The sequence below is a fragment of the Dromiciops gliroides genome, chromosome 4, assembly GCF_019393635.1.
Source record: "Dromiciops gliroides isolate mDroGli1 chromosome 4, mDroGli1.pri, whole genome shotgun sequence".
Classification (NCBI taxonomy): Eukaryota; Metazoa; Chordata; class Mammalia; order Microbiotheria; family Microbiotheriidae; genus Dromiciops; species Dromiciops gliroides.
The window spans coordinates 208417090-208442889 of NC_057864.1; the positions used below are offsets into that span (position 1 = coordinate 208417090).

At 38.8% G+C, this 25800-nt stretch overlaps 1 protein-coding gene across 6 annotated transcripts in view; it reads right to left on the reverse strand.

The window, feature by feature from the left end:
- The window catches only part of ARSG (arylsulfatase G), a 186086-nt gene that overhangs the window by 65901 nt on the left and 94385 nt on the right, over window positions 1-25800 (reverse strand). For 4 of the 6 annotated variants that reach the window (XM_043963167.1, XM_043963166.1, XM_043963164.1 and 1 more), the window contains one exon: window positions 17970-18804. The exons of the other annotated variants lie outside the window; for them this stretch is intronic. In XM_043963167.1, the coding sequence (XP_043819102.1) occupies window positions 17970-18187 (218 nt within the window). In that variant the 5' untranslated portion in view covers window positions 18188-18804. The remainder of the gene's footprint in view (window positions 1-17969; window positions 18805-25800) is intronic. 6 annotated transcript variants of the gene reach the window in all.

Sequence of the window (25800 nt, forward strand, 5' to 3'; positions counted from 1 at the left end):
CTATCCTGATTGGTAGTTGAGTTGAAATTGCACCAAACACAGCCTACTATATATCTAGCTGACTCCAGACCACACTTCCCAACTCATCCTGGTTCCCACCAAGACACCAGGGCCTGCTAAGTATGGGCCTCTCGCCATTTGACCAGAAACTTATGCATAGCTTCCCTTTCTACTCCACACCCTTCCCTGCACCTCTAGCTCCAGAAATAGTAATCAAATCAATACAAGCATTGCTACTGGAAGGGAGGAGGAGGTTCTGCCATTTTCTAGTCATGTCTGACTCTTCATGACCCCATTTGAGGTCTTCTTAGCAAAGACACTGGAGCGGTTTGCTATTTTCTTCTCTGGCTCATTTTACAGATGAGGAAACTGAGGCAAACTGGGTTAAGTGACTTGCCCAGGGTCACAGAGTTCACAAGTGTCTGAAGTCAGATTTGAACTCAGGAAGATGAAGAAGAAGATCGGGCTCTCTATCCACTGTGCCACCTAGCCACCCTCTTTTATATAGGAAAGGATGTGACAATTAATTGCCCTCTATGTCCATTCACCATCCCTGTGACTCCCCAGACAAAAACTCTCTTCTCAGCCTGCCTAATGTCCTATATGTCTTTTATACCCCCAATTACAATATAAGTTCCTTGAGGTCTAGATCTGTCTCACTTCTGTATTTGTAGCTAATGTCTGGTACATGGTAGGTGTTTACTACATGTTTATATTTCATTCCTCAGTGTCTGAAATTTCACCCTTAAAAATTTAACCTTTAGAACTTTCCTTTAAAATGCAAATGCTCCAGGAAGGAATACACATGAAACTTATCCAATAATTCAGTAAATATTTATAGAGCCTGGAGTCTCTACCTTGTACAAGATACTGATGAATGAGATAGTTCTTATTCTCAAGGAGTTTATAGTTTACAACATAAAATATTCATGTATAGTACCTTATTTTATCACAAAAAGCTGTGAGGTAGGTGATTATTATTTCCATTTTACAAATAAGAAAAATGAGACTCAGAAGTTATGTGGCCTGTCCAATGTTACATGGTTAGTACACAGCACTTGGACTGAGGTGTTTTGACAACATTTCTACTGTCTAGTTAACCACACTGCCTCTCAATTCATACAAGCAATAAAGGATGTTTTCCTTCTAAAAAGAGGAGCAGGCACCTAAAACCATTGGTCAAGAGCAGGGAAAAGACTCAGAAAGAGTTAGTAAGAGGCACCAGTGTTGGCCTTCTTCTTAAAGACTAGTCCTTCTCTTTATACTTTGAAACCCTTTTGATGATACCAATTGTGTTCACCTAGAATGAGTACACTTGGCATGCTTCTTCTCAAATTTCTTTTTACTATTCATATTATCACCTCCATTTAAAAATTTTTATTTATGTTCTTTATTTTTATGTGACCTTCATGTCCACAATTTATCCCCCTTCCCCAGTAAACCATCCCTTATAATAAAGAAAAAAGAAATAAAAAAGTACTATAAAATTAACCAACACATCAACTGAGTATGACAGCATATGCATTATTGGGTACTTACAGCAAAGAAAGGAGAAAGGAGTATTTTTTCCATTCTTTGAGGACAGACTTGGTTATTATAATTACACCCCAAAGTCTGAGAGTTTTGTTGTTATTGTCGCTCTTTCCATTTTACATTGTTGTAGTCATTGCACATAAAGTTTTCTGGTTCTACTTCCTTCTCTCTCTGATCATCAGTTCATGTCTTCCCATGATTTTATGAATTCTTCATATTTTTCTTTTCTTACATTACAATAATATTTTGTTACATTCAAGTACAGTGATTAACCAACCATTCCCCAATCAATGGGAGTCTACAATGTTATCCATTCTCTAGTCAATGGGCATCTATTTTGTTTCCATTTCTTTGTTACCACAAAAAGGGCTGATTTGAATGTTTTGGAATTTATAGAAACTTTCGGGCTTTGAGCTCATTGGGGTAGATCCCTTGGTCAAAGAACACAGACATTTTACTCACTATTTAAAAAAACATAAATTCCTGGCTACTTTTCAGAATGGTTCAGCCAATTCACAACCCCACCCATGATGTATTTTTCAATCATCAATCAGCAAGTACTTATTTAGTACCAACTATGTGCCAGGCACCAAATACAGAAAAGTAAAAGTCAAATGCTTCCTGCTGTATTTATATTCTATCAGGCATGTTGTAGTGCACAGATTCTGAATGTGGAATGGGAGAAGACTAGGTTCAAATCCTACCTCTGATACTTAATAGTTGTCTGACCTCTGGGCCCCAGGTACCTCCTCTGTAAGACTGGGGAAGGGGAGGAAGCTCTAAGTATGTAATCCTATGATCCCTAAAATCACTTATTCTGTCGGTCTCATTTTTCTCCCCTATAAAATGAAGAGGTTGGACTAGATCAATTAATTTTCAATCAATCAACAAGTTTATATTAAGTGCTTACTTGTGCCAGGCACAGGAAATAAGTGCTGGGAATACACAGACAAAAGTGAAAAAGCTTCTGCCCTCATAAGGCTTATATTCTAAAGAAGAAAACAGCATAATGTATATAAATACATACATAACTTATACAAAATGAATACAAGGAAGTTTTGGGGAGAAGGGCATTAGCAGCTATGTAGATTGGGAAAGGCTTCAAAAGGGTAGCACTTGAGCTGGGTGACTGGAAGGAAAGTGGTGCTAGCATCTATGTAGTGCTGAAAAGTTTACAAAACTTTACAAATATTATTTCAAATATTTTACAAATATTATTTACAAATTTGCTTTACAAATACTATTTCATTTCATCTTCAAAACAACCCTGAGAGGTAGATGCTATTCTTATCCCCAAATTACAGATGAGGAAACTGAGGCAGACAGAGGTTAAGTGACTTGCCCAGGGTCATACAGCTAGTAGATCCCAATAGGGAATTTAGGAAGAAGGATAGATTGGAATGAAAGTTTAATTTTGTTTAGGACTCTGAAGTTCTTACAGGAAATCCAGTTCAAAACATCAATTAGACAGTGATGTAGGAAGAATAAATAGGGTAAAGGGAAGCATTTATTAAGTACCTAATGTGTGCTAGGCAAAAACATCTCATATGATTCTATTATGACTGATTATGTAAATCTGGAAGTCAGTTGCATAAAGATGATAGCTAAACCCATAGGAGCTGATGAGATCAACTAAGGGAGAAAGTGTAGAAAAATAAGAGAAAGAAAGACCGAGATAGACTTTTGGAGATACCTCAGTGAAAGAGCAGGACATGGATTTTTCAGCAAAGGAGACTGAGAAGAAATGTCTTGATTTGCCTTTCATTTCATTAACCATTCCCTTATTTTGACTACTGTCACTTACCTCATGATTTAAGGAGCTACAGAAGCTAAGTGATAAATAATGTTTTTACTATTATTGTTGTCAGTTTTACTTATTGCCTACCATAGATATTTTGGGTAAAATAAACTTTTGTAATCCTTTATCGTAATCCTTTTTGCTCGGGTGTTGAGTTAATAGTTTTCTCTGGAGCACTGCCACTTGGAGTCTGAAAAATGTGCTTATCAAAAGTGCCGCAATATTTTTTTAAAAATTTTCTTCTAATTTTTGCAAAGGTTTTGCTCCCCCCCCCACCCCAGCTCAAATAATAGAAGTCCCTGCCAAAGTCAATGTTTATTGGAGTCTAAGCTGAGCAGACAGGCCATCCTTGAGAGAACCACCACCTCCCAAAGTCACAGGCAATAAAATATCATCCTTAGGTTAATTATGGATCCATCATAGGTTTTCCTCCAGACAACAGGCATCTATACCTGAAGGTGTTGTGGATCAGTGACCAATTATGGGTAAGAAAGAGACTGTCCATGGGTGAGGCTTCTATGCTCTAGATAATTAGCATTCAGAAAAGATTGTTCACAAGCTCAGGCACATACCATCAGGCCAATTTGTGCTTATAAATCTTCAATAATGTTTGAAGAAAAAAAAAAAGAATGTTTGAAGAGCACAAAGACTAATAAATAAAGACTGGTGGTAGAAGTGTGGATTTTTTACCATCTAAAAGAAATACATCACAATCAAAGATATCCTGCAATCCTCAAATAAATATGTATACTTCTATTTGTATTAGTGTAGAAAAGACTGGGGGCAGCTAGGCGGCGCAGTGGATGGAGCACTGGCCCTGGATTCCGGAGGACCTGAGTTCAAATCTGGCCTCAGACATTTAACACTTACTAGCTGTGTGACCCTGGGCAAGTCACTTAATCCCAATTGCCTCACCAAAGGAAAAAAAAAAAAAGACTGGTGCAGAGTCAGTTACAAGCCCAGAGGATATTTTTCCTCATTTGAAAGTACCCATTGTGATTAAGAGCAGCATTTGCATTCCAAGCACTGATATTCATCTACAGGAATTAATCTTTGTAATGAATCATATCTTTCAATAAATCTCACTGGAATAGAAGTGAGTGGTGCTTTCACCTTTTAGATGTGCCTGGATAACATTTACCACCATTCATTTAAAGAACATTAATTGTTAGTTGTTAGGTTATGGATTGGGAGAGCCTGATCACCTTTCTTACCCTTCAGATTAACCCCAAGAACCCAGATCACAGAGGGGTCAGACAGGAGAACCAAGAGAAAGCAGTGTCATTAAACTTGCATAAGTAAAGGCTGATCAACAATGCTAAAAAGGATTAGAATTTAGGATAGTAAGGATGTATTAGGATTCAAAAAAGGCATCAGATTTGGCAATTAAGAGGTAATTAAGGGACATCTAGGTATGGATAGAGCACCAGCCCCAGGAGGACCTGAGTTCAAAATCCAGCCTCAGACACTTAAGGCTGACTAGCACTGTGACCCTGGGCAAGTTACTTAACCCCAATTGTCTCACCAAAAAAAAAAAAAAAGTAACAAAAGAGGTAATTTTTTTTAAAAAGAGGTAATTCATAGATGACTCCAAAAAAACATCCAAATAATGCCATAGGACAATTCCTGGAGCAGCAAAACCCACAGAAGAATGTGCTGAGATCATTTTCCAACCAAGGATAGCTTGGAAGGTCAGAAGAAGGGAGCTGCTGTGCTGATACAGGTGTAGAGCCCAACCCCACAGTCACCCAGACATAGACCCAGTTCCAGGAAGGCCTCACCAGAGAAAGAGACCCCCAAAGCCTCTGAATCAGCTGTAGTGCCAGTGTCGTCTGGAACTAAGCTCACAGTCTGGTGAGAGGGCTGAGCCCTTGGCAGGGGGGAGATTACAGGGGTCTATGCTGGTGCTAAGGCAGAACTTGGGTTTTTCACCCCTGCTAGGAACCAAGAGGTAGGCTTGAGTAGCAGTGGCCCAGGTGGGAAAGGGGCACAGGCTTGTCAGAGCTGACAACCACAACACACAAAGCTGATTGATTAGCAAGTTGGTCTGGGGTCATCTATGGACCAGGGAACAGGCCAGGTGAGTGAAGAACCTGATCCTCCTTAAATCATGCCACCTGGGACCTCCTGAAGCTTGGAACAGTGCAGCCTGAAAACAGTGCCCCACTTTAAGGAGCTAAAAGTCAAGTAAAAAAAAGGCAATATGAGCAGACAGAGAAACGTGAGGACTATAGAAAGTTTCTTTAGTGACAAGGAAGATCAAGGTACACCCTCAGGGGAAGATGTCAACATCAGGGCCCCTATATCTAAAACTTCTAAGAAAAATATGAATTGGTCTCAGGCCATAGAGGTGCTCAAAAAGGACTTTGAAGATAAAGTTAGAGAGGTAGAGGAAAAAATGGAAAGAGAAATGAGGGTGATGCAGGAAAGACATGAGAAAAAAGTCAATAGCTTGTAAAGCCAAATGGAAAAGCTGACGAAAGTGATTGCCTAAGAATTAGGATTGAACAAATGGAAGCTAGTGACTTTATGAGAAACCAAGACACAATAAAGCAAATCCAAATGAATAACAAAATAGAGGGCAATGTGAAATGTCTTCTTGGAAAAACTGCTGACCTGGAAAATAGATCCAGGAGAGATAATTTGAAAATTATTAGTCTACCTGAAAACCATGATCAAGAAATGAGCTTAGACATCATCTTCCAAGAAATTTTCAAGGAAATTTGCCCTAATATTCTAGAAGCAGAAGGTAAAATAAAAAGAGGTAACTCATAAATGTGGAGATAGCAGTTTAGAGTGAAAGATGAGTCTGGAAACTAGATCACAAAGGGTTAATAAGTAAGAAAAGAAGAAGTAGAGATAAGCAACATATTCAGATTTCTCTAGGAGTTTGGTTGAGAAAAGAGGGGAAATAATAGGATGATAAATAAAGGATAGCCTGGGAAGATGTTGGGTCTTTAAGGTTTAGGAGATTGTCCTGTTTGTAGACAGCAGGGAGGGAACCAGTAGATGGAAAGAGATCAAAGGTTTGAGAGTGAGATGGGGAGATGATTGTGAGGTCAATAAGTTAGAGAAGATGGGAAGGAATAGGATTTGGATACAGGGAGACAGGTTAGTCTTACATGGAAAATGTCAACCTCTTTATCAGAGTATTAGTGTGTTTATGTTACCACAGCCCTTCCCACACTGACCATTCTTATACTTTGTCATCTTTGCCACTTTGTTGGGGGCGAGATAAAAATTCAGGGTTGTTTTCATTCGTATTTTTTCTTATTGTTAGAGGTTTGGAGCAAACTTTCATATGGTTGCTAGTAGTTTGTAATTCTTTAGAGAACTGTTCATATTTTTGGACCACAAATCCTTTGGAAATTAGCTTTCAGCTTTATATATTTGCATTAAGTCCTTTAGGTATGAGACCCTTCTCAGATATATTTGATGCAAATGTTTTTCCCAACTGACAGCTTCCCTTCTTGCCCTGGTTGCACTGATTTTGTTCATGCAAAGCTTTTTAATTTCATGGAATTCAAATTAATCTGCCTTATGCTGAGCAATCACCTCATCCCTTGATTGAATTGTTTGAATAACAGCTCTCCCCCATCCATTTCTATAAAAGGTACTTGATCTAGTTGTCTTCCAATTTTTCAGTGGTGCAACCGAAGCAACCATTAATATATAATCTATTTTGAGCTTATTTTGCTGTATAATTTAAGGACATTGGTCTAAATGAATTTCTACTAGATCACTTTCTAGTTTTCCCAATAATTCTTGTCAAATAGAGGGTACTTCATTAAGTAATTTATTTTCTCAGATTTATTGAACACTCAATTTCATTTTCAATGTGCTAATACGAACCCACAAATGTCTTTGAAAGTGATGGTCCAACTTGGGTAATCTCTAAGGCTAATGGTTTTTTTAGGCAAAAACTCAGTCAAATTAGTAAAGAAAAGCAAAAGTAAGGTTCTGTTGAAGGGTAAGGCCAGGGTGGGTGGGGGTAGTCATCTAGGGGCCCCTGGCTGAAGAAAGCAATATTGCTTTATGTAGTGAAGGCAGAGTTGATGCTGTGAATAAAGCCTCCTCACAAATGGATCCAAAATTATACTTTCCAGTTAACAATAGCACTTATACCACATAAACAATGATAACCCATCATTCTTTTGGGGGGTGGGGGGCGGCAATGTCGGTTAAGTGACTTGCCCAGTGTCACACAGCTAGTAAGTGTCAAGTGTTTGAGGCAGGATCTGAACTCGGGTCCTCCTTAATCCAGGGCTAGTGACTTATCCACTGTGCCACCTACCTGCCTGATAACCCATCATTCTTTTTTTTTTTTTTTTTGCAGGGCAATGGGGGTTAAGTGACTTGCCCAGGGTCACACAGCTAGTAAGTGTCAAGTGTCTGAGGCCGGATTTTAACTCAGGTACTGAATCCAGGGCCGGTGCTTTATCCACTGTGCCACCTAGCCACCCCCTAACCCATCATTCTTAACACAAGACATAATAGAGATGCCCTCTTCTCCTCCTCTATGCTCCACTGTAAAACCAAGCATACAGTTAAATGCACAGGGTGGCTAAGTTAAATTATGTAGAGTAAAGCATGCTGGCACTTGGCTCTAATTTCAGCTTCTGAGTGATTAAGAATAGGTCCATATTTAGATCTGGAAAGGATCTTTAAAATCACCTAGTCCAATGGGGCAGCTAGGTGGCACAGTGGATAGAGCACCAGCCCTGGAGTCAGGAGGATCTGAGTTCAAATCCGGCCTCAGACACTTAACACTTACTAGCTGTGTGACCCTGGGCAAGTCACTTAATCCCAACTGCCTCACTAAAAAAAAAAAAATCACCTAGTCCAACTACTACATTTAAAAGATGATGAAGCCAAGACCCATAGAGGTAAAGTATCTTGCTCCAAGTCATACATACAGAAAGTAAACAGTGAAGATGAAATTTGAACTCAGGTCCTCTAACTCCCAATCCAATGTTCTTTCCATTATACATTTCACATCTCTCCACAATTTATCAGGGATCTCTAATTGTCAAATCCTATGGCCTTCTCTCAATCTTCAATCTCTATGAAGGAGCTTCTGACCTTGTAGATCACTTTGATACTTTCTAGGTTTTTGGGACACTACTTTTTTCCAGGTTCTCTTACCTATCAAACTACTCCTTCTCAGTCTCATTTGCTGGATCCTCCTCCAGGTCCTGCCTTCTAACTATAGGTGACCCTCAGAGTTCTGTGCTGGACCCTCTTTTTTCTTTTCCCTGTAATCCACTTCACCAGTTCTCATAGATTTAATTACCACATCTATACTGATGATTCTCAAGTCTTCTCATCCTGCCCCCAACCTCTCTGCTGATCTGCAATCTTGCATCTCCAACTAACTTTCAGACATCTTTAAATGGTGACTGATAGACACCTTAAACCCAATATATACAAAACTGAACTCATTATCTCTCTCCCTAAACACTTCCCACCTTCTAACATCCCTATTACTGTTGGCTGACACCATCCTCCAGGCTTCCCAGGCTTATAGCCAAGGTGTCATTCTCAACTCTTCATTATCTTTCCCCTCTCATATCCAATTTGTTGCCAAGGTCTATTGATTTCACCTTTTCAACATCTGCTGAATATGGCTTTTTCTCTCCTCTGACATTGCTACCACTTTGGTACAAGCCCTCATCATCTCATGTCTGAACTATTGCAATAGCCCACTGATGAGCCAGCCTTCCTCGAGTCTCTACCCACTCCAACCTATCCTTAATTCACTTAAATGGCTTTCCAAAAGCCCCATAACATCCCTCTACTTAATGAGCTCCAGAAATTGTCTATCACCTCCAGGATCAAATACAAAATCCACTGCTTGGTGTTCAAAGCCCTTCATAACCTAGCCTTTCCAGTCTTCTTATACCTTGTTCCTTGCCATGCATTCTTCAATCCAATTACATTGACCCCACCCCCCCTTGCTATTCCATGAACAAGATACTCCATCAGAATTCTATTTCAGGCATTTTCTCTATCTTCCATGCATGGAATACTCTTCCTGTTCATCTTTACCTACTGGCTTCCTTTAAGGTCCAGTTAAAATATTATCTTCTACAGGAAGCCTTTCTCTACCCATCTTAATTCTAGTACCTTCCCTCTTTTAATTATTTCCTTTCTATTCTGTATATAGCTTGTTTGTACAAATTTGTTTGCTTATTGTCTCCCTCATTAGATTGTAAGGTCCTTGAGGACAGAAATACCTTTTGCCTCTTTTTGTTTTATCCCAAGAACTTAGCATAATGCCTAAAATGTAGTAGTCATTTAAGAGAGCTGGCACCATTTGCTGACTGACTGATCTCTAATCTTCAGTTTTCTTAGTTGTAAGATGTCTATAACATTTGTCCTTCCTCCCTTACAGTTTTGAAGTTTACTGTGAGGTTTGTTTAAAAAGCACTGGCCTAGATGGTGGAGAGAAGCCAGGAAGCTGCCTGAGCTTTCCCATGTTTCCCTCAAAAACAACATTAAATCAAGCCTCTAAACAGATTCTGGAACTACAGAACCTACAAAAAGAGACACAATCCTCCTACTTGAGATAATTTAGAAGGCTTCAGGAAAGGTTGGTCTCACCTGGGCAAAAGGGAAGGGCAGCTCAGCTGACTCACCAACTCACCAGTGGCTCAGCCAACTCACTGGGAGCTTGACATAGCTGAAGCTCAACGCAGTTGCAGCTTGACACTGCTGAGAGTGGTGCAGCTGAGAGCAGTAAGAAGCCTGCAACAGTGACCCCTGTGCCCCAGGAGTCAATTTCTTTATAAGTTTAAAAATAGACTACAATATGAGTAAGAAACAAAAAAGGACCTTTACTATTGACAGCTTCTATGGTGAAAGGAAGGACCAAAACTCAAACTCAGATGAGTTTCTCAAAATGACTACAAGTGGGAAGATGATCTTGTCTCAAGACCAAAAAACCTTCTTTGAAGAGCTCAAAAAGGCTTTTAAAAACCAAATGAGGGGTAGCTAGGTGGCACAGTGGATAGAGCAGCGGCCCTGGATTCAGGAGGAACTGAGTTCAAATCCAGCCTCAGACACTTGACACTAGCTGTGTGACCCTGGGCAAGTCACTTAACTCCAATTGCCTCACCAAAAACCAAAACGAAAAAACAAAAATTGAGAGAGAGAGAAGAAAAAATAGAAAAAGAAATGAGAGTTACTCTGGAAAAAGAAGCACAAAAACTGGGTGAAGAAAACGATTCCTTAAAAAATACAATGGGCCAAATGGGAGAAAAAATTGGCCAAATGGAAAAGGAAGTGCAAAATCTTACTGAGGAAAAAAAATTGGGCAGATGGAAGACAATGACTCCATGAGACACCAAGAATCCATCAAGAAGAACCAAAAGACTGAAAAAATAGAGGAAAATGTGAAATACCTCATTGGAAAGACAACTGACCTAGAAAATAGATCCAGGAGAGCTAATTTGAGAATTACTGGACTACCTGAAAGCCATGATCAGAAAAAGAGTCTAGATACCATACTCTAGGAAATCAAGGAGAACTGCCCTGATATTGTAGAATCAGAGGATAATACTGTCAAGTTAAAAGAATCCACCAATCACCTCCTGAAAGAGACCCCAAAAGGAAAACTCCAAGGAATATTGTAGCCAAACTTCAGAATTATCAGGTGAAGGAAAAAATGCTCCAAGTAACCAGAAAGAAACCATTTAAATATAATGGAGCCACAGTCAGGATTGCACAGGACCTGGAAGCTTCAACATTAAAGGATTGCAGGGCTTGGAATATGATATTCTGGAAGGCAAAGGAACTTGTATTACAACCAATAACCAACTACCCAGAAAAACTGATCATTATCTTTCAGGGAAAAGATGGACATTCAATGAAATAGGGGGCTTCCAAGATTTCCTGGGGGAAAAAAAAAAGACCATAACTGAACAGAAAATTTGATCTCCAAATACAAGACTCAAGAGAAGTATAACGAGGTAAACAAGGCTGGGGTGGGGGCGGGGGGGGGGGGAATGTTGTTCAATGAGGTTAAACTGTTTACCTCCCTATGAGGGAGAATAATACTTTTAAATCTTGGGATCTGTATCTCTGTTAAGGTATTATTATTAAATTAACTTTGATGTGATGATATAAAGAAACTTAAGGGGCAGAATAAAAGGAGACTGGGGGAGGAGAGGAGGTGGAGGTGGAATGGGGTTAATTTCATTATGTAAAGAACCCATTACAATTGAGGGAAATAAGGGAGGGGTGAGCGTTGTTTCAACCTTACTCTCATCAGATTTGGTTCAAGGAGGGAATAATATACACTCCCATTTGTATAAAGAAACTTACCTTGCACTTTTTTTTTTTTAAGTGAGGCAATTGGGGTTAAGTGACTTGCCCAGGGTCACACAGCTAGTAAGTGTTAAGTGTCTGAGGCCAGATTTGAACTTGGGTACTCCTGACTCCAGGGCTGGTGCTCTATCCACTGCGCCACCTAGCTGCCCTCACTTAGCTTACACTTTAAGGAAGCAAAAGGGGAAGGGGAAAAGGATGGTACTGATAGAAGGGAGGGCAGAAGCAGGGAAGAAAAGGGTAAAGAAAACGGAGGGGAGCTGATAAAAGGGAGGGCAGATTGGGGGAGGCAGGGGTAAGAAGCATAACCTTGGTGAGGAGGAATAGGGTGAAAGAAGAGGGAAAAAGTATAAAGCGGGTAATAGAATGGAGAGAAAGAGACAGTTAGTAATAATAACTGTGAATGTGAATGGGATGAACTCTGACATAAAACAAAAGTGAATAGCAGAGTGGATTAAAAACCAAAATCCTACAATATGCTGTTTGCAAGAAACACATTTGAAGAAGAAAGATACACACAGAGTAAAGGTAAAAGGTTGGAGCAGAATATATTATGCTTCAGCTGAAGTAAAAAAAGCAGGGGTAGCAATCCTTATCTCAGACAAAGCAAAAGCAAAAATAGATCTAATTAAAAGAGATAAGGAAGGAAACTATATCTTGCTAAAAGGTACCATAGATAATGAAGTAATATCAATACTAAACATGTATGCACCAAGTGGTGTAGCATCCAAATTCTTAGAGGAGAGGTTAAAAATGAGCTACAAGATGAAATAGACAGCAAAACTATACTAGTGGGGGATATGAATCTTCCCCTCTCAGAATTAGATAAATCTAGCCACAACATAAATAGGAAAGAAGTTAAAGAGGTGAATAGAATGTTAGAAAAGTTAGACATGATAGATGTCTGGAGAAAACTGAATGGGGATAGAAAGGAATATACCTTTTTCTCAGTGGTACATAGCACATATTCAAAAATTAACCATATATTAGGGCACAAAAACCTCATAGTCAAATGTAGAAAGGCAGAAATAGTAAATGCATCCTTCTCAGATAATGATGCAATAAAAATTATATGTAATAAAGAGCCATGGAAAGGTAGACTGAAAATTAATTGGAAACTAAATAATCTCATCCTAAAGAATGAGTGGATAAAACAACAAATCATAGAAACAATCAGTGATGTCATCCAAGAGAATGACAATAATGAGGCAACATACCAAAACTTATGGGATGCAGCCAAAGCAGTGCTTAGGAGAAATTTTATATCTCTAAATGCTTACATGAATAAAAAAGAGAAAGAGGAGGTCAACAAAGCTCAGCAGCAAGAGATAGAAATTCCATTTAAAAGAACTGTAGACAATATAAAATACTTGGGAGTCTACCTGCCAAGACAAACCCAGGAACTATATGAACACAATTACAAGACACTTTTCAAACAAATAAAATCAGATCTCAATAATTGGAAAAATATCAATTGCTCGTGGACAGGCTGAGCTAATATAATAAAAATGACAGCACCTAAATTAATATTCTTATTCAGTGCCATACCAATCAGACTACCTAAAAATTATTTTATAGAGTTAGAAAAAATAATAACAAAATTCATCTGGAAGAACAAAAAGTCAAGAATACCAAGGGAACAAATGAAAAAAAAAATACACAAGAAAACAGACTAGCTGTACCAAATTTGAAGCTATACTATAAAGCGGCAGTCATCAAAACTATTTGGTACTGGCTAAGAAATAGAATGGTAGATGAGTGGAATAGTTTAGGCACAGGAGACACAGTAGTAAATGACTATAGTAATCTACTGTTTGATAAACCCAAAGATTCCAGCTTCTGGGATACAAACTCAGTATCTGACAAAAACTGCTGGGAAAACTGGAAGATAGTATGGCAGAAACTAGGCATAGACCACCATCTTACATTGTATACCAAAATAAGGTCAAAATGGGTACAAGATTTAGACATAAAGGGTGATACCATAGATAAATTAGGAGAGGAAGTAGTAGTTTACCTCTCAAATCTATGGAGAGGAAAACAATTTATGTCCAGACAAAAGATAGAGAATATTATGAAATACAAGATGGATGACTTTGATTACATTAAATTAAAAAGTTTTTGTACAAACAGAAGCAATGCAGCCAAAATTAGAAGGGAGGCAGAAAGCTGGGAAACAATTTTTACAGCCAGAATTTCTGATAAAGGCCTCATTTCTAAAACATATAGGGAACTAAATCAAATTTATAGGAATCCAAGTCATTCCCCAATTGAGAAATGGTCAAAGGCAGTTTTCTGATAAAGAAATCAAAGCTATCTATTGCCACATGAAAAAATGTTCTAAATCACTATTGATCAGAGAAATGCAAATTAAAACAACTCTGAAGAAAAAAACTAACACCTATCATATTGGATAACATGACAAAAAAGGAAAATAATAAATGTTGGAGAAGCTGTGGAAAAATTGGAGCACCAATGCATTGTTGGTGGAGCTGTGAACTGATCCAACCATTCTGGAGAGTAATTTGGAACTATGCCCAAAGGGCTATGGGACTGTTCATACCCTTTATCACCACTAAGTCTGTATCCCAAAGGGATAATAGAGGAGAGAAAAGCACCCACATGTACAAAAATATTTATAGCAGCTCTCTTTGTGGAAATGAAGGGAATGCCCTTCAATTGGGGAATGGCTAAACAAGTTGTAGTACATGAATGTAATGGAATACTGTTGTGCTGTAAGAAATGATGAGCAGGAGGAGTTCAGAGAAACCTGGAAGGACTTACATGAACTGATGCTGACTGAGAGGAGCAGAACCAGGAGAACACTGTACACAGTAATAGCAACATTGTATGATGAACAATGGGGATAGACTTGGCTCTTCTCAGCAGTGCGATGATCCAAAACAATTTCAAAGAACTCACGATAGAAAATGTTCTCAACATCCAGAAAAAAGAACTGTGGATAACGAATGCAGATTGAACCATACTGTTTCTACTATTGGCCATTTTTTTCCCTTTCTTTTTTGAAGCTTTTCCCTTGTGCTCTGATTCTTTTTTCACAATATGACTAATGCAGAAATATGTTTCATGTGATTGTACATATATAACCTATATCAGATTGCTTTCTGTCTTGGGGAGGAGGGAGGGAATGGAGGGTAGGAGAAAAATTTGGAATTAAAAATCCTATGAGGGGGCAGCTAGGTGGTGCAGTGGATAAAGCACCAGCCCTGAATTCAGGAGGACCTGAGTTCAAATCTGGCCTCAGACGCTTGACACTTACTAGCTGTGTGACTCTAGGCAAGTCACTTAACCCACATTGCCCTGCAAAAAAAATAAAATTTTTTAAAATCCTATGAAAACAAATGTTGAAAACTATCCTTACATGTAACTGGAAATAATAAAATACTTTTATTTTTAAAAATAAGAAAAGAAAAAGCACTGGCCTTAAATCAGAAGACCTGGGTTTAAATTCTTACTAATTTAAAGGAAGTCACTTAACTTCTGTGGACTTCAGTTTTCTCATTTGTAAAATGAACAAGGGAGACTAGATAACCTTTAGGATCTCTTCTAACTCTCTGATTCCATGCAAGTGTTTTTAATGTGCAACATAAATGTAAGCTATTACTATTGATTGATTCTTTAGCCACTGACGTCCCTCAAGTTGTGTCTGGTACCCCTAAGATGACAGGGAGTGGCCACAACTACTCAGGATTTTTGACAGAAAGATCATGGCAACATTGGGAGATTTAACTAAAAAGAGTGGGACAACATGACTGAATATCTGGGAAGATGGAGAGATTGGTGTTGTAGGAAGGAGTACAGGAAGACAGAGAAACAGAAGGGCTCTATGGGGTATGAAGACAAAGCAATGGCAGGAAAAGTCCAAGGAGACTAAACTTTCTCCCCAAATTCAAAAGAGGAAGTCATTGTCTCCCCCTCCTTTCACTCCTTTACTCCATCCCCAATGAAGACAAGAATAGAAAGGGCTACGAACCTATCCTTGTGCTAGAGGATATGGGGAGGTCAGGGCCGCTGAATTCCTGGGCTACCTTCTTTAGGGGAAAGAGCCAACACCTTCTCCTCTAGCACATGTGGCTTCTCCTTGTATGTTTGAGTACCTTGGTTATTTTAACCTTTTATTATGCAAAAATGCCAATATGTTTTGAAAATGCAAGACTATGTAATATAATTGATGTTTTATTTGCTATTCTCTGCAAACTGACAGGTAACAATTTATTCAATATTCTCAAACCAGTTTTTGGAATTTCATAAGCAAGAAAGTGAGATGCAGTAAAGTTTGGTATTTCCCCAAAACTAGCAAGAAAACTAGAGAAAGACTAGCAAAAGTGAGTAATAATGGCAGTCCTAGAAGCATGTTTTTCATATACTTGTCATGATCCAGCAAATTGGTCTCCCCAATCTCTCCCCTTTCCAATCTCTCCTCCGTACAGATACCAAATTTAGGTTCCTAAAACACACACTAGATTATGTCACCACCACTCCCCACTCAAATGTAGTCAATGACTTCTAAGATAAAATACAAAAACAAAAACAAACTAAGAAAGAAAAGCCATGTCTGGAATATACTCCCTCCTCACCTTCACACCTCATAGAAGCACTAGCTTCCTTCAAAACAGCTTAGGTGCTACAACATAAATGAGGAATTTCCTGAACCCTATTCTCCCAGGGCTTTTAACATTTTCACCTCTTGAAATGACTTTGTTTTAATTATATGTATGTGTATTTTATCTCCCCATTAGAATATAAATTCCTCAATTGAAAAGATTGTTTCCTTTTTTACGTTTTTCTCACCAAAATGTAACCCAATACCTGGGACATAGTAGCATAACATAGCACAACATAGAAGGTGCTTTTAAAAAATATTTGTGAAATCAAATTGAATATCAACCAACTAGTAAAAAAACAATAAACAAAAAACACAAACCATAAAATTTTCAGTTTGAGATGTCTACTGCCAATCAGTCACCTCTCTCACTTTCATCATATGACCACTGTGGTTTGAACACTTTGTTAGAGATAAAAAATAAAGAGCTGTACAAAATAGTATTTGCATAAAGAGCCCTTCCAAGTTTTCACTTTGGCCTGGCTGAGAGGATCTCAGAGGGAACCGGCCTAAATGACTATGGCTTAAAGTATTCTCATTAGTATTTATCTGATAATCTGTTAGAGATTTAAAGAATTAATTAGTCAGTACCTCTATGAAGACTTAATATGTTGGACTGAGTCTATAACATTTACCAACTCTGTTTTACAGATTAGAAAAAAATGAAATAGAGGAAGACTGACTTTAACTGGCCTGGTTAGCTTACCAGTTGCACAGACAAGAATGAAATCAAGGAGTTAACTGATGCAGACATGTTATCAGCATTTGTTTGTGGGATGAAGTGATAAAAGATATTTGGAGCCAGTATTTAATGAAAAAGCTGGCTCATTTCAGGGAGACCCCCAATAATGGTCACATTATTTAATTTCTCTGAGCCTTAATTTCTTCATCAGTAACATAGTTGCTCTGTGGATCAAATGAAATGATGCCTATAAAGTACTCTGTAACCAAAAAGCACTTGAAATTTGTGAGTCATTATTTATGATACTATCACATGCAATTAGCTGTGCTTTATATAGGCCAAGGGCAGTGAGGTGGTACAGTGGATAGAGTGCCAAGGCTGGAGTCAGGAACACCTGAGTTCAAATCTGGCCTTGGACCCTTTCTGTGACCCTGGAAAAGTCATTTATTTCTGTTTTCCTCAGTTTCCTCATCTGTAAAATAAGCTAGAGAAGAAATTGGCAAACCACTCCAGTATCTTGGCCAAGAAAACCCCAAATGGGGTCACAAAGATTCAGACACTCCTGAAATGACTCGACAACAACATATGGGACAATTGTGTGTTTCTTTTGCCTGGGGGTGTGCTATTGAATAGCTTATGTTAAAGAGGAGATCATTTTCATCATGAGAAAGCATATATCAAATATGAAATGGTCAGTGACAATAGACTGGGCACCACATAATCACTATAAATAGACCTGGTCTTTGTACCTCTAGAACCTCTTGATTATACTCAGGCCCAGAATGAGATGTCAACCAAAGAGATGTCAACAAAGAGGCATGGTTATCTTTTTAAGACTCACCTCATGGAGCAGCTAGGTGGCGCAGTGGATAAAGCACCGGCCCTGGATTCAGGAGGTCCTGAGTTCAAATCTGGCCTCAGACACTTGATACTTAATAGCTGTGTGACCCTGGGCAAGTCACTTAACCCCCACTGCCCCACCAAAAAAAAAAAAAAAGACTCACCTCATTCCTTCTGCGGCCATCTTATCCAGTTGTGGAGTGTCCTTTATTTCTGCCCAGTTTGCCCCCAAGTCACCCCATCCCATATCATCAGCCAAAATGATTATAAAATTAGGCCTCTTGAGTCCTGTCTTCCCATAGAAAAGAAAATCCACAATAGAGTAAAACAATCCTGTTAAACTTGTACCCAGCAGCAAAACTTTCAGGAAAAGTCCCCCCATTGTTTTAAGGGGCTGGATTCCTATAATCTGGGTCAGTGAAATAGGTGGTACCACTCCAAATTTTTCCTTTAGTTCTCTTCTACTTGTCCCTCAGGAGACAGGAACAACACAGAAAAAAATGTTCTCCCTTCGGGTGGTGGCAACACCAAGAATAAGGTTAACAGACTATGATTCTGGGAGGTGGGCACGTAAGGAAACTTGTAGCCCACAAGATGGCTTCTCTCCCTATTGGTGAACCTTATCACTCACCAGACAGCTAGATCTATATATTACACTGACTTTTGATGTTTACATCTGGAGTCCACTGAAAAAAACTAGCTTTCTTTTTCCTTTTCTTTCTTTTCCTTTTTTTAAAGAAGTTCCAAGGGTTGTTGCCCCAAATTCTTCTACAGTTTCTGTATCACGGTCACTTGGAAAATGACTCAGCTTTGCAGTCATGAAAATAACTAATGTTATTTGAGCTTCAAGGCAGCCTCACATCTGCTTGGGGTGCCGCTCCCTATGAGATGAGTTCAGGCAGCTGCAGAACACCTGGATGTTCTAGTGGATGCATTGGACATAGAGAGAGGGTTCAAATTCCAGATGCTAGAATGCTTCATTTCTTCTGCAAGTTTTTTCTGAAAACATACAAACACACACACACACACACATTGGAGAAGAAAATTAGAGTTGAAACTGCCAGCACAGCTGTGTTTTATTCAGTAGGTTGGGAAAGAATGGCTTTTCCATGACAACAGATGTTTTCTTCCCTATTCAAATATTTAACCTGTACATCAGTTTCTCTGCCTCCAAAATAGCGATGATGCCATTTCCAAATGACCTGATTCATGAGGACTGGAAAAAACAATAATCTTTCAAAAACACATTGCCACATCCCCTGAAGGAGGGGAGTAGAAATAAAGGGGAATGATTCCATTAGGATTCCATTCTTTGTAATAATGATGTTATCAAATAAAATCATTATGCAAAAATTCTCATTAACACAGATTCATAATAATTAATTAATAAACAACTAACATTTATACAGCATTTTAAGGAGAATTAAAATGAACCTTGGAAACCATCTAGTCTAACCCCCTTATTTTGCAGATGAGCAAACCAAGGCCCAAGGACATGAAATCACTTATCCAAGTTGGGATTTAAACCTAGGTCCTCTGACTCTAGAGTCAAGTGCTTTCCCACTTGTACTACATTGCAACACCTTACATAAACTGTAGCATTTTTTAAAGAAAGAAACTATGCTCTCTTTTCAACCTGACATGTATCCTTTAATAAGGTATCTAAAAAGATGATGGAAAACTAGATTATGATGAGTCTGGGCATAGACTAGACTAGAAAGAACTAGAAAAACAGAGAAGTTGCCCTACTTAACTAATTATATCTGTCTCCTTGTGAAGAAAAAGAAAGTAAGAAATTAGAGTGGGAAATGGAATCAGCATGAGGCCAGTGTCTCTAGTACATTAAGGAGTCTTCATTCACAAGGTCACTAAGGAGATCAGTGGGCAGAGGCACTGGGAAATATAAAGGACATGAATTTAGAATAAGACATTCAGGAATGGATATTTCCATTCAGCTAGGACTGGCATTATGACAGATGCTATTTTCATTAGTGCACTAATAAGGTACATGTCTGATGCTACAAAACCATCTAACCCAACCATTCACAGTCAATCAGTCAACAAGCATTTATTAAGTACCTACTATGTGCCAGATACTGGGCTAAATGCTGAGAATACAAAATAAAAGCAAAAAATACATACCCTGCTCTCAAGGAGTTCATAGACTAATGGAGTGTGTGTGTGTGGGGGGAGGACAGCATGCAACAACTTACAGAAATATAATATAACAAACTGGACATAATCAACAGGAAAAGCACTTGTATTAAGCAAGATCAAGAAAGACTTCTTTTAGAAGGTAAGATTTTAGTTGGGACTTGAAAGCAGTCAGAGAAAGCAGTAGATGGAGATGAGGAAGGAAAGAACTCCAGGAATAGGGCACAGCTACTGAAAACACTCAATCAGAAGATGGAGTGTCTCTTGTGAGGAAAAGCAAGGAAGCTAGTGTCATTTGGATGGTGGAGAGAAGCCAGGAAGTTGGGTGAACTCTTCCCAGTTTCCCTGGGAAACAACAGATTCTGGAGCTACAGAACCTACAAAAAGAGAAAGTGAAACAATCTTCCAGGCCCTCGATCCTGACTCAGCAAACTAGTGGCACAGCAGGTCAGCTGTGAGGCTCCCAGCCCCAACTCAGAAAGCAAACTGCCAGCCAGGGAAACCCCACACACTACAGGCTTGATTAGGCCATACCACCCCAGCACAGTGAGCCCCTGAGACCCTAGAGCAGAAAGCCAGTGATCAGGCCCCTAGTCCCCAGCACAGGAAGCTTGGGGGTAATGCCCCCTGTACCTCAGGAGAAGAGTACAACTTTTAATCTAATGAAATAGAAAAAAAAAAACAAAAACAAAAATTAATGAAATAGGCTAAAATAAGTAAGAAGCAGAAAAGAACCCTGACTATAGAAAGCTACTATGGTGACAGGGAAGACCAAAACACGAAGTCAAAAGAGGACAATACTGTCAAAATACCTGCATGTAAAGTGTCAAAGGGGAAGATGAATTGGTGTCAAGATCAAAAAACCTTCTTGGAAGAGCTCAAAAAGGATTTTAAAAATCAAATAAAAGAGGAAGAGGAAAAATTGGGAAAATAAATGAGTTATGCAAGAGTGGGTCAACAGTTTAGGACAAGATCGACTGAAGAAAACAGTTCCATAAAAAATGTAATTGGCCAAATGGGAAAAAAATACAATGAAGAATACAACTCCTTAAAAAGTAGAATTGAGGGGCAGCTAGATGGCGCAGTGGTTAAAGCACCGGCCCTGGATTCAGGAGTACCTGAGTTCAAATCCGGCCTCAGACACTTAACACTTACTAGCTGTGTGACCCTGGGCAAGTCATTTAACCCCCATTGCCCCACAAAAAAAAAAAAGTAGAATTGAGGGGGCAGCTAGGTGGTGCAGTGGATAAAGCACTGGCCCTGTATTCAGGAGTACCTGGGTTCAAATCCGGCCTGAGACACTTGACACTTACTAGCTGTGTGACCCTGGGCAAGTCACTTAACCCCCATTGCCCCGCAAAAAAGGAAAAAAAAAGTAGAATTGACCAAATGGGACAGGAGGTATAAAAGCTGACTGAAGAAAATAATTCCTTAAAAATTAGAATTGGGCAACTAGAAGCCAATGACTATGAGGCATAAAGAATTAATCAAACAGAATAAAAAAATGGACAAATAGAAGAAAATGTAAAATACTTCATCAGAAAAACAACTGACTTGGATAATAGATCCAGGAGAGATAATTTAAGAATTATTGGACTACCTGAAAGCCAGGATCAGAAAGGATGGGAGGAAGGGAGGAATAGAGGAAGGAAGGAAGGAAGGAAGGAAGGAAGGAAGGAAGGAAGGAAGGAAGGAAGGAAGGAAGGAAGGAAGGAAGAAAGAAAGAAAGAAAGAAAGAAAGAAAGAAAGAAAGAAAGAAAGAAAGAAAGAAAGAAAGAAAGAAAGAAAGAAAGAAAGAAAGAAAGAAAGAAAGAAAGAAAGAAGGAAAGAAAGAAAGAAAAGTGGTTAAAGGTAGAAGAGAAGAGGACCCAGGTTAGAACCATACAGGACATTCATGGTTAATAGAGATGACATGGATGAAGATTCAGCAAAGGAAGCTGAGGACTAGTCAAATAGGTAGGATGTGAGCCAGGAGGGAGCAATGTCATGAAAATCTAGAGAGAAGTTAATATATCAAAGAAAAGAGGATGGTTGATAGTGCCAAGAGCTGCAGAAAGGTCAATAAGGATGAGGATGGGGCCATTAGATTTGGAAAAATGGACTGAGAGCAGGGGTAGAGGTTGGTGGGGGGCAGGGAGGGAAATAGGAAAAGAATTACAATCCTGAATCATCTGAACAACTTGGAAGTAGCAATGACTTTGAGTTGAGAATCCTATCTCTCATACTTGCAGTATTTATTTATTTAAAAAAAATTTTTTTGAGGCAATAGGGGTTAAGGGATTTGCCCAAGGTCACACAGCTAGTAAGTGTCTGAGGTCAGATTTGAACTGAGGTTTTCCTGACTCCAGGGCTGGTGCTCTATCCACTACACCACCTAGCTGCCCCCTGTATTCATTTATAAAATGAAATGATGGGGCTGGGTAGCTTCTGAATTTCTACTAGCTCAACAGCTATGATTTTATGAAGGTCAGTAGAGGTGGGGGGATTATGGGTGTGGAATAGCGCAACTACTTTGTGTTGATGAGCTTATTGTTTTGCTGAATTGCTTATTTTCTTCTTTTTTTTTTTAATCTTTCTTATAAGAGATGGCTTACTGGGTAGAGGAGGGGGTAGGGATATGTAAGGAAATGAATGTGATATAAAAATAAAAGACATGAATAAAATTGAATTCTTTTAAAGGATGGGCAGATAGATGTTTAATCAAAATAAAAGAAACTCCAAGACAACAGACACAGTCATCTGGTTGTCAATGAATCCATTGTGCAGAAATGCAAATCTTTCTGAATTCCAAAATGAGACTCATACTTTCAAATTTAATTTTAATCAAGTAGTATTTGTGGGGAGGGTAAAAAAAGCATCTCTCTTTCCCTAGAATAACAATATGCACACAAAGAATGTTTAATACTTGTGGATTGACTCCTGTTTTCTTTTAAAAGCAGCTAACCTAGAGTAGATGGAGTAGACAGAGCACAGTGGATAGAGTACCTGGCCTGGAATCAGGGAGATCTGAATTCAAATATGGCCTTAGACACTAGCTGTGTGACCCTGGGCAAGTCACTTAACCGCTGTTTGCCTCAGTTTCCTCTTCTGTAAAATGGGCCTAATAATTACACCTACCTCCCAGATTTTCATTTTCTTCCTCCTCCTCCTCCTCCTCCTCCTCCTCCTCCTCTTCTTCTTCTTCTTCTTTTGCTGGGCAATGAGAGTTAAGTAACTTGCCCAAGGTTACACAGCTAGTAAGTGTCAAGTGTCTGAGGCCAGATTTGAACTCAGGTACTGCTTTATCCACTGTGCCACTTAGCTGCCCCGCAAGGTTTTCTTCTTAAAGCTACTGAGGTTATCACTCTAAAAGGTTTCATTTTTTGTAAGTAATCTATTTGTGTTAGTCTAGCTCAAACAAGGGATTTAAAGGTATATATTTGCTTAAGAAGAAGCCTGCCCTCCCCCTCAAAAGGAGCAAATAGAGATTGTTTTCTTTATTGTTTTCCAATATAAAGTTTCTTAGGGATTTGCCACTAGAAAAGAATGGACATAAGTTAATTAATCTAACCTTTCTCTTTCATTCCACCCCTTCCCCACCCCCACCCCTACCAGTATACTCTGTAGGGAAAGATTTAATTACCTATCCTGTCCCCAATTTTTTATTGAAGGGAAAAAGTAAGCTAAGATTAAGAGACCTGCTTATAGCCACAGATGGAAGTCAAGGTCAAGGCTGAGACATGGAGCTCAGGTGCCCAGATGAATCTGGCCTTCATCCTTGCTTGCAGAAATCATTATCTCTGCATTTTCCATCTCTGTTCAACACTCTTTTATTCCTCCCACACATCTCATTTTAAAAAATAGAGACAAAGAGAATAGACACAGAAAAGAGGGAAACTTCAACTATGGGGAAAAAAAGATGCTTCATGCTGCCAGAGAGAATAAAACTTCTATTCCCTCATCTTCTAGACTTGGTAATTTGATTCAACAAACACTTATTAGGTACCCACTATGTGCTTAATGTGCTTAACCCACCCAATCTACTGTGATAGGATTACACTGAACTGAGAAGGATGTTAAAGGCCATCTTGTCCAATCCTCTTATTTTACAAATGAAGAAACTGAGGCCTAGGGAGGTTGTGACTTGCCCAAGTTCATACAGCTTGTGAGCATCAAGGGTGGAATTTGAACCCAGTTCCCACAACCCGAGAAACAGTGCTCTTTCCTCTGCACCACATTGCCTGCCCAGAAGCTCTAAATATATCATGCACAGATGAATAATATAGTTCTTGTCCTCAGAGAGTTTACAGTATAGCAAGGCATGTTGAGAATACAGCTGGACAGAATTAGACCTACATTTGAATTCTGACACTCTATATGCCTTGGTAAAGTCACTTAATCTTCAAGATGCTCACTTTCCTCATATGCAAAATAAAAGTGATAATAAGGAACAAGGATTTATTAAGCAACTCCTATGAGCCAGGCACTGTGCTTTGTGCTTTTTCATTTGATCCACATAAAAACTATGAGGTAAGTGCTATAATTATCCTCATTTTATAGCTGAGGATACTTTGGCAGACAAAGTCTCATAACTAGTAAGTCCTTGAGGCCAGATTTGAACTATGGTTTTCCTGAATCCAATCTCAGTACTTTATCCACCTCACTGATACATTAGTATACATACAAAACTAAGAGAATTCCAGATCCTCCTCATATTAAGTAGAACTGTCCAGTGGCAGACTTCTGAGAGGACATGGACAAGAGTCATATAAGATGGACAAGCAATATGGATTGTGATCATCATTGGAGGGAATGCTTACATTACTGAGATCACAGATCTATTGAAATTCTGGAATACTGGAGTATCTATCACATGGAGATATTATAAGGAAAGTGCTCTGAAAACTTGAAAAGGCTATAGGAATAGCAATACTAATAATAGATGAGACAGGGACTCAATTGACCATAATGATTGAGAGCATGAGTTGAGTTGACATTCACATAATACATATATATAGAGCACCAGTACAAATGAAGGACTATGAGAATTTTAAGAACAAGGATAAGGAGGAATCAGGAAAGTCCTTAAGAGGAAACTGAAGGGGATGCTGAGAGATTTTTAAAGATTTCAGTAGGACTTGGCTATCTCACACAATATGTTCCACAAAAAAGGATCACTTATTTCAAGTCACTTGTTACCCCTCAAAAAAAAAGACCAAAAGTTCAGGTTGTTAAACCAGACTCTCCCAGGATGAGCATAAACTACTTTCTAGTACTTTTTCTCCTGGCAAGTAGCTTCCACTATCTGGAGACTATTTGTTTCAACAATAACCTCAGCATGTTCCCCGGTCACACATCCTTAGCAGGGAAGATAGGTGCATTTGAATTTTTTTTTCTGCTTCATTGCATTCATTCATCTTTAGGCTAGAAAAGCCAATGAGTATGACTCATTGGTTGTGAATAGAAGAAAAAGGAAAAGAAACAAGTTGAAGCAAAGAAGATGAAACCATGCTTCACTTGAAAGTTCTTTAGGCCTGAAAGTCTAAAGCAGAGATGTTTTGGAGGAGATACATAAGCTGTCTTCAGATATTTGAAGGGCTATCATGTGGAAGAAGGATTAGGTCTATTTTGCTTAGATTGATTTGTTTTTCCAGAGGTCACAGAAATAAGAATACTAGGTAGAAGTTTCAGTGAAGCATATTCAGGCTTGATATCAGGAAAAACTTCCTAACCATTCAAGCTGTCCAAAAGTATAACAGGTTGCTTCAAGAGACAACCATTTTTCAAGGATACTATAGTGAGGATACCTCTTCACATCAAAGTTAACCTAGAGACATCAGAGATATCTACTAACTGAAATTC